Here is a 9,935-nt window from a genome sequence, read left to right as displayed (position 1 = left end):
CAAATATTACTTGAATAGGATTAGCTGTTTAGCCCATGTACTCACAATCGTATTCAGAAAGGGTTTAATTCACAAAAGAGCCAAATCAGAAAAGCATTTTTCAGTATGTGAAGACGTTTTCCAGTGGCACTATTTTATGTAGATACTTAACTCCTTATCTACTTAACTCCACATTTACATACCTTGATGACATCTGTACTTTGGATGGTATTCTGGAGCACATCCCAATTAGGCACCCCATATTCGGCTGAATTGCTTCCTGATACCAACGTTGATGTCCTTGTTTCTAACCCCGTATACAATGGGATTAAAGGCTGGTGGGACATTGAGAAGGAATACATTCAGCACTACTGACACATAGGCCATAATTTCATTTTTTGAGCTGTGTGATATAGCCAACACAATAATAACTGAATATAAAATGAAAACAATTATAAGATGAGAGCTGCATGTTCCTAAAGCCTTAATGATGGCTCCTTTCGCATTGAGCTTCAACACAGCACGCAGGATCAGACTGTAGGACAAGAAGATCAACATCAGATCTGACCCAAGCAATGAATTAGCCATGGCCATTTGGTACATGCTATTCAATCTTATATCATCACATGCAAGTTTTGTTACAGCCAGATTGTTACAAAAGGGATATTTAACAATATGATCAGAGCAATAGTTTAACCGGGCAGCCAGCAAGGGCACTGGCAAGGCCAAGACTATACACCTCCCTATGATGAGTACCATTAATTTAACCACAAGTTTGTTATTGAGAATGGAGCTGTACCTAAGAGGACTACAAATTGCAATGTAGCGGTCAAAAGCCATGGCAACCAGAATATCGGACTCAAAGCCGAAGAGCAGGTGAACAAAGAACATTTGAGTGAAGCATCCTGCCCAGCTGATGGAGCGTGCATTAAACCACAGGATGGCTAGAATCTTAGGGGCGGTGACCAGGCTGAAAGTGAGGTCTACTACAGAGAGCTTGCAGAGGAAGTAGCACATTGGCTCATGAAGTCCCTGCTCCCTGAATATTGTTGTTATAATTGTTACATTGCCGATTACTGCTAAAAGGAGAAGAAGGGACAGAGGAACAGAGAGCCAGTGCTGCCAACGATAGAATCCTGGAAACCCCAACAGGATGAACTCTGTGAAATGATGGATGGTGGAGTTGATTTTCAGAAATCCAGTGTTCACCAGCATCATTTTAAATGCTGAAAAACAAAAACAATGCATTAATCCACATGTTACATACATTATATAAATGCAACCACAATTTAACTAAAATGTGTTGTATTCTAGTGATATTCCCTTCATCACTGGTGTTCTGTTCTGCCATTCACATGATTAATTGCATAAGCACTTGATGGTGGCTAATTGCTGAAAAATATTTAGGGGCTCATTAATGAGAAACTAATGCAGCACAGTGCCGCAAGTTAACCTGTTGCACCACACTGCGTTAGTGTCAAGGCACAGGGATGCAGCATATTCACAGCAATATGTTGCATCTCTGTACCTTTCACTGCGCTGTCGCACAAACTGCTGCAATGCACCAGTGCAAGCACTCTTGTACCATTGTAGTGGGGAGATTGATTTTCTGTGCAGGATGGAGCACATTCCTGCATAAATGCAATCACTTGAGGTGATTTCCTCTTCCAATAAAACAAGGAGAAATTAAAACATTTCTCCTTGTTTATTTATTTAGTTTCTTATATAGTGCAGGAATTCGACCCCCGAAGGGGTATCTCCGCGCTAACGTTCTTACCATAAGCTGAACTAAACAAGGATACACAGGCCGAAATACTGGAAAGACTACCAGGTCAGAAAAAAATGAGTCTTTAGGCATTTCCTAAATGCAGTCAAACTAGAATTTAGCCTAAGGGTGAGGGGCAAGGAGTTCCAGAGAATAGGGCCTTTATAAGATAGAGCTCGGCCTCCCTGTCTCTCCTTTTTGATCCTAGATACTTGGAGCAGAGCTTGACTCTTAGAGCGCAAAGAGCGACCTGGCTCATAGAGTCTGAATATTTCGGATAGGTATCTGGGACCAACTCCAAACAGGCATTTATGAATAATGCAACAAATCTTAAATTTCACCCTCTGGCGAATGGGTAGCCAGTGTAACTTGTTTAGCAAAGGGCGGGATGAGGATCTGGCTGGGACATTTAGAATCAGACAGGCAGCTGTGTTCTGAGCTACTTGTAGCCTGCCTAACTGTTCTTCATTGGCGGAAATGAGCAGCCCATTGCAATATTCAAGCCTGCTAATTACCAATGTCTTTACTAAAGTTTTTCTGTGGCTATCTGCTAAATAGGGAAATACCCTCCTCAATAGTCCAATGACCCTCAGACAGGATCCTGTTACCTGGGTAGCATGATCTTTAAGTACCAGAGACCGATCAAGCTTGACCCCAAGATTTTTCACTGTCTCCTTTGGACATGGAGCAGGGCCTAAGTCAGGAGGCCACCACTCAGGTGACCAGAGGAGCGGGGCACCTCCGAAGAGCATGACCTCCGTCTTGCCCACATTGCATTGTAGGCAATTGGAGGTCATCCAGCTGGATATGGCTCCCATTCCTGCAGCAAAGGAGCTTTTAACTACTGGTGTCATGGTCTGGAAAGGGAACAAAAGCTGGGTGTCATCAGCGTAGGATATTGGTGTGAACCCGTACTCTCACAATTTCAGCCAAGGGGGCCACATACACATTAAACAATGTGGGGCTTAAACATGAGCCCAGTGGAACCCCCTTGGTGAGCTCCCTAGAGATGGAAAAGTGGGAGCCTAATCGAACACTTTGTGAGCGGCCAGTGATGAAACTCTCTAGCCATGATAAGGCCACTCCGTCGATCCCTACCCTCTTCAGACGACTGATAAGAATGTCATGTGACACCGTGTCGAAGGCAGCTGACAAATCTAACAGCACCAGAATCATGGAGCCTCCTCTATCCTGTGCCATCCAGATGGTATCGGTCACGGAGAGGAGAGCTGACTCTGTGCTGTGATTTGGTCTGAACCCAGATTGAGAAGGGTCCAGACCGTCCGCTGCCTCGATGAATTTAGACACGTGTGTGTTGACATGCCTCTCAGTCATCTTACTCAGATGGGGCAGGAGGGAAATCGGACAGAGGTTGTTAAGGTCTGACCATGGTAGTGCCGTATTTTTACGAATAGGGTTCACAACTGCCCTTTTCCAGACACTGGGAACCTGCCCTTCCTTAAGGGAAAGGTTGATCAGGGTTTGAAAGCTCGGGGCTAGTAAGCTACCCAGAGGGGCTATCATCTTTGCAGGCAGGAGGTTTGTGGGTGATCCTGATTTAATTTGGCTATATAAGGCATTGACTTTGGACAGGCTAAACTCTGGAATCGAGGTAAACCGGCAGCTTTCATTCGTTGGTAGTCGAGGACAGGAAGAATTAACATTGTTCTTGATATTTGATGCCTTGGTGATTTTGTCATAAATAAGTTCAATCTTATCTTCAAAGAATGCGGAAATGTCATCGCATAGAGTTTGAGTAAAATCAGATTTCAGATTTCATACGTTTTTATTTCGATTTTTACATCATAAAAGACATCAAATAAAATACATCCATAGTTCATAAAGTTTCAGTTCATAACCTAATTAATTTAATAATATAATATTAAAAAGTTTTTACATAATATCCTCTGTTCCGTCACAAATCCAACAAAGTTAGATAAAACCAGTTTATCAATAATTTAACAATCTAAAAACATCTTAGGACCAATAAAACTAAATTAAATACATTCACAAAGACGTTCAGAAATTCTTTCGAGAACAACATTTTTAAAACTTCATCATATTACAAAACAAGTGGGTGCCTAGCTCTTAGAATCCATTCCCACCCCAGAAATTTAGCCACGCATATGGTCACACACTCTGAGGTATTAGATTTTAAAACTCAGAGGGCTTCCATACACACCCGCGTGTTTATCTTCCTGCAGATGGGCTTAATCCATTTGCGACGCGGGGCAGAATAGGCTGGGCAAACAAAGAAAAGGTGGCTAATGGATTCCTTCTCCCCAATACACCATGGACAGAACTCATTTTGTTGACCTCGCCATTTATGTGTAAATGCCCTTACCGGTAGAGTACCAACTCTAAACTGATGATAGAGTTTTCTGTCTAAGCTTTTAATAATACCGTTCCAATAAGGCTCTACGTGGAGCAAAAAAAGACCTGTCAGATTTGAGGACTGAGACGACAAAACATGTTGTTCTTTCACAGTCGCCCAATATAATGATTTAAATTCTTTTTTTGGCGGAAATACACTGTTCCCAGGGTCTGCCCACTGTAAACTCAAGCCCAGGTATAACAGAATGGACTTAACGTCTCGAAACCACGGAAGATTTCCTGACCCTATGATTGATCTCAAATCCAAAATTTCGTTAGCAAATAGGGCCAGTTCTGGGGTGGACCATATACGTCTCCACAGAGCAACCATCCTGTATCATGCTAGATATCTAATAGAGTGACAACCCATATCTAATAGAAGGCGGATGGTAGGGGTCGATTGTGGAAGACCAACCAAGCTGTGTAAAAACTTATTTTGGATTTTTACCAAGGGTGCAAAGTCCACAAAACTCCATAGATCAGCCCCATAAAGGATAGCGGAACTTATTTTTGCATTATAGATTTTTAAAGCTGGCAGTATCCTTTTAGTTTGCGAACATCGTTGCTCCTTTATTAGACACCCCGTTAGGCGAGCAAATTTAAAACAGAGGGCCTCAATCTGTGCCTTCCATCTTAACCGGTGATCTATAACCACCCCTAAGTAAGTCATGACACCAACCTGTTCTAATTTGGTACCATTCATACTAACTTCACTCCGTTGTGGTTTATTTTTCGTCAAGACCATATATTTTGTTTTAGACACATTGATCTCTAGGTCGTTGATGTTACAAAATGTCACAAATGTATTAATTGCAGTCTGTAACCCCGCTTGAGTTTTTGCCAATATCAGCGTGTTGTCTGCAAAAATGAGAAGGGGAAACTTTCTCCCACCTAGAACTGGTGCATCTGTTGGGGTATCTCCTAGAAACTGCACTACTTGGTTTATAAATAATAGAAACAGGGTTGGTGCCAGAACATATCCCTGCCTTACACCACGAGTCACAGGGAATGGCTCTGTCACCTGTCCCTGCCTACCTCATCTTACTCTGGCAAAGTTATTCTTGTGCAGTCTTACGGTTGACTCCAAAAGTTCTGATGGCATTCCCATTTTACTCAGAGCAACCCACAGCTTCTCTCTAGGGACAAGGTTGAACGCGGATTTGAGGTCCACGAATGCTGCATAGATAGTGCCCCCACCTAAGTACACAATATTCCAGTATATCAGAACAAATCTGAATACTTGGTTGACTGTGCTGGTGCTTGTCCTGAAGCCTGCTTGCATCGGGGATAGGATATTTTCCTCATTCATCCATGCCTGTATTTTACCCAGGAACATTCTTGCTATAACTTTTTGCAGGGCGTCTATGAGGCTAATGGGGCGATAATTCCCTGGTAGTGACCTATCTCCTTTTTTAAAAACAGGTAGGATTTCGGCCCCTTTCCAAGAGTCAGGTATCCTAGCTCCGTTAGCAATATCATTAGCTAAGTCGTTATATATGGTACCCAGTTATGCTGATCATACTTAAAAAGATCTGCAGGAATGCAGTCCATCCCGGGCGCTTTACCCGCTTGGACCAAATTTAACGCCTTCTCCGCCTCAATATTTTCAAAAGCTAAAGGCATACTTATAGATTTAGGTATAGATGACAAACCTCTCTCCGCTTCTTTCGATACCCTCGCCAACCCACAGAACTGGGATGAGTAGTGCTCCACCCAATCCTCTGCAGAAACATGATTTACTGGTGTTTGCGAGTCCCTGGGCCCGCCCCATTTCACGACCTGCCAGAATTTAATCTGGTTACAGGATAAACTAGCCTCATACAGGACCTGCCAGCTACGGTCATCCCATATTTGCTTCGCATTCTTTCGGACCCTCTTGTAATTTAACCTCTCCGCTTTAATCGTTGATATATTCCTAGTTTTAATAGCACTAATCAGAGAACTATGGGCTTTACGACAGGTTTTATCATACCATTTAGTACCAGAAGGATCTCCACCCATTTTCCCAGATTTCCCTGACTTTGTAAAAAAAGTTTTTATTTTATCAAACAAGTGCTCATGTATAGAGCTAATCTGCTCGAGTGAACCTAAGTCACCAATCACTAACTTGGCCTGTTTTACCGAATTTGACACTTTGTTGGAAATTTTATCAAGGGTGACTGGGTCATCCAGGACTCTACACCAACGAACCCTACGGCAATCGTTTGTTAAAATGGCCTCTGCTGTAATACAGTTTGTAGAATTGGAACTAACTGGTCCCCCTTCTACTTTCAGATTTAATACCAGGGGATTGTGATCACTCTCTGGCCTCTGTATTATTTCCATGTCCTCTAATAGTGACCAAAACTCTAGTTTGATTAAGAAATAATCAATTCTACTTGTGTTGGAACCATTATCAAATGTAACCTGTCCTATCCTGTCCGACTTTGCACGTCCATTAACTGCTCTTAAACTCCACTCCAGGCACAGACCCAGCCACTGAGGAGCTGCCTCATTGACCTTTTAGAATAGGTTTTATGGCAAGATTTGGGACATTCCATAGTAGGTCAACCTCCCCATAACAATCATCTCCCTCACTAGACAGGGATTCAAAAGTGCAGTTTAAATCTCCTGCCACCACAATGCACTTATCCCTCCCAATACAGTCCAATAGACGGTGTAGGTTGTCTATAATTGCTGGGCTCCTCCCTCCTTGTAGGCCTCTGGCATAGATATTAATTATAAACAGTTCCTGATTATTTTCTCTGCGGAGTTTTAAACCCAGGTTATGATTATTTTGGGCTATTAATCCAATGACCTATAACCTAAGGATTGTCTAATCCATATTGCCAACCCACCTGATGGTTTTCCCTTTTTTCCCTTGATTGCAGGTTTATAGAAAGTGAGATAACCAATACGAAAAACAGCATCAATTGCCCAGCTTTCTTGGAATATTAAAATGTCGTGCTGATCTATAAAATACCCCCATTCTGCTCCATCTAATTTCCCCTTCAACCCCGCAATATTCCAGGAGGCTATCTTTATAATGTGTTCCTGTTTCATAGGGCCGTTTGTGTATGGATCTAAATTCCCCCTCCCTCTCTCGCCAATCAACAGCCCAGTTTCAGATCTATTTCCTGTAGGTCCCACCTCCATTACAATCTTTAGACTAGTCGATTTTTGGGTGCAACTATCCTCCCTTGGTGTATGAGAAGAGTTTAGATCCTCCAAACTGCTAGCTGTTTTGGTCGCTCTATAGTTGTCTTTTGGCTCACAGGAGAGTCAATCGACCCCTTCCAGACCACTAAGCGGTGCATACCGATTCGAGAGTTGGGGGTAGAACTAAGGATATGTAGCCAGGTCATGGGGATGTCTCCCTCTGGGTCCACTATTGTGGTAAGATGGTGTTTGAAATGGAGGGTTTCTAGATATTCCTAATTGAGGATAAAAGTAGTGCAACGTTAACGTTTGGACATCCCCCACTTTTCCAAATTTCAGTTTTCTACGAATGAAATCCACCACCCAAGGGTCCCTGAAACTCGCAATAATGCAGTCCCCCTCTAGATCCTTTTGACAGTGGCCCACCCAGTCTACTCTTCTTACATTGAGCATCTCTGTTTTGGACATGGGTGGAAGTGACCTGTTCTTGTTGAGCCAGAAATGTACTTTATTGTATAGGTCCTGATGTGATTCCACTTTCCCCTCCTCCAAAGGGACCACTCCCGTTAGGCTGATGGTATATGGTACAGACTCTGGTGGCAGATTAACATATGGTGGTTTGGGATGAACATTTTTCCTAGTCAAATTTTCTTGTTCCATTAGGCGGGTAGTTTTTACTGGCCTGCTGGAAGCCGGCTGAGGTTTAGATGCTACGCCTTCCTTAGGGGGTTTATCTTCACCTAGTTTATCCTCATTCCTATTTTTCGCCTGTTTTTGCTGCACTTCTTGGGATGATAGTGGTAGTGGTAGTAGTGCAGCTTTGACCAACTGCCCTGACCCTCCTGTATTATTTTTAGGTTGTTTCTGGCTTCCAGAAATGGCATCACCTGTAGATGCAGGGGGTTTTGTTAGCTTTTTCATAGTCTCCATGTTATCTCTCATTAATGCCTACATCTGGTCCATTTTATCATTTAGCAACCGCGTCCGTTCTAAAAACGGCAATACTAGGGATTTTACCACAAATTCTATCTTACCCAAGAGAATATCATCTGCATTATTTGTCGGGAGATGATTAATGGTATTTGTAGGGGAGATGGCCAAGGGTGCTGCTATGTTTATTGTAGATGTTGTGTTACATTTGCTTTTTGAAGCCTTCGCAATACCCCCCTTCTGAGTTTTCTCTTTCCGTTTCCTTTTACTAGATTTTGATTTGTGAGATTCTTTTGGGGGTGGGTTTTTAATCTCAGGACTGGATACAAGTCCAGATGTTTCATTGTCATCAGTATCGATATTCACTAGGTTATTATAAAGGGAGCTACTCGATGATGTATCCAGAGCTATAGTAGTGTCATCAGGCTCCTGATCTACAAGCACCAAATCTGAAATAATACCATTATTAACACTAGGGTCTTGTTGGGATAGTGGAACTGGGGATTCTACCTGCCCTATTTTCCCAAGCGAAGACCATTTCCCAGTGACCAAGTCAATAGATAGACGTTTTTCAGCAAGGGCTATCTCTTTTTCCAGGATACAAGTAGTCCGTTTAAGAAAATGGTCAATAGTGCCAGTAAACACCCCATTCGATGTGGTGACCTGTACCGGTCTTTCTTTACCAGATCGCAAAGTCATTTTTGTAGTCAAATCAGCCCAAAATCAAGAGCAAACGGTCGACCGTATAGAGAGGCCAGAACGCCAAACCCACTATATGTATATGGGAATTACAACAAACTCCAAAATAACATATGATAATACTGTATACTCCAGATCTCACTTGAAAGAGGGGTAGCCCAACCCAACCTCAGTCGACCTCTGACAGCCGCAGACAGCCCCGCCCTTGTCCCAGGCTTCTCCCGGCGACGCCCACGTGTGTCCCGCGACGCGGGAATACTCGCTGTCTTTTGTGCTCCCCTGGGCACGTGATGTAGTGGGGCGTTGTCCACAGGGCTTCTGGGTAGTGTAGTTTCCCCCGCTCGGCGGCCGCTCGCGATGGCAAACTGCGGCGGCGGCGGGGGGAAACCAAGCAGCACACCAAGGGTCCGGGCACGATACACTTAAAGATCTGGTGAGTCCTTCCTTCACTTGTCAACAGGGATTTAGGAACCCGCTCTGCCGCAATACTCGCGGTCTTTTGTGCTCCCCTGGGCGCGTGATGTAGTGGGGCGTGGTCCACAGGGCTTCTGGGTAGTGTAGTTTCCCCCGCTCGGCGGCCGATCGCGATGTCAAACTACGGCAGTGGCGGGGGGAAACCAAGCAGCAAACCAAGGGTCCGGGCACGATACACTTAAAGATCTGGTGTGTCCTTCCTTCACTTGCCAACATGGATTTAGGAACCCGCTCTGCCGCAATACTCGCAGTCTTTTGTGCTCCCCGGGGCGCCTGATGTAGTGGGGCGTGGTCCACAGGGCTTCTGGGTAGTGTAGTTTCCCCCGCTCGGCGGCTGCTCGCGATGTCAAACTGCGGCGGGGGGAAACCAAGCAGCAAACCAAGGGTCCGGGCACGATACACTTAAAGATCTGGTGAGTCCTTCCTTCACTTGCCAACACGGATATAGGAACCCGCTCTGCCGCAATACTCGCGGTCTTTTGTGCTCCCCTGGGCATGTGATGTAGTGGGGCGTGGTCCACAGGGTTTCTGGGTAGTGTAGTTTCCCCGCTCGGCGGCTGCTCGCTATGTCAAACTG

The 9,935-nt window shown here is 44.2% G+C and overlaps 1 protein-coding gene across 1 annotated transcript; it reads right to left on the bottom strand.

Moving 5' to 3' along the window:
* Positions 1-228: 228 nt before the first annotated feature.
* On the bottom strand, positions 229-8,185 carry LOC147693411 (olfactory receptor 56A4-like). Its single transcript, XM_086935973.1, has 3 exons — positions 7,700-8,185; positions 1,508-1,643; positions 229-1,205 (listed from the first exon to the last, which is right to left on the bottom strand). Exons 1-3 carry the CDS (start codon positions 8,183-8,185, stop codon positions 229-231), a joined length of 1,599 nt encoding a protein of 532 aa, XP_086792099.1.
* Positions 8,186-9,935: the final 1,750 nt, after the last annotated feature.

The sequence above is a fragment of the Lissotriton vulgaris genome, chromosome 8 (assembly GCF_964263255.1).
Source record: "Lissotriton vulgaris chromosome 8, aLisVul1.2, whole genome shotgun sequence".
Classification (NCBI taxonomy): Eukaryota; Metazoa; Chordata; class Amphibia; order Caudata; family Salamandridae; genus Lissotriton; species Lissotriton vulgaris.
The sequence above is the reverse complement of the archived record's forward strand: the minus strand, read 5'-3'. Positions and strand labels throughout refer to the sequence as shown.

What these genes read in the sequence shown, in the direction of transcription:
- LOC147693411 (XM_086935973.1), bottom strand. Translation starts at nt 8,185, where the DNA reads ATGGAGACTATGAAAAAGCTAACAAAACCCCCTGCATCTACAGGTGAT. An exon ending in CCAAAACAGAGATGCTCAAT is followed by an intron (nt 1,644 to 7,699) that starts GTAAGAAGAGTA and finishes TTTTATTGGAAG; the next exon opens with AGGAAATCACCTCAAGTGAT. An exon ending in GTGCGACAGCGCAGTGAAAG is followed by an intron (nt 1,206 to 1,507) that starts GTACAGAGATGC and finishes TTTGTTTTTCAG; the next exon opens with CATTTAAAATGATGCTGGTG.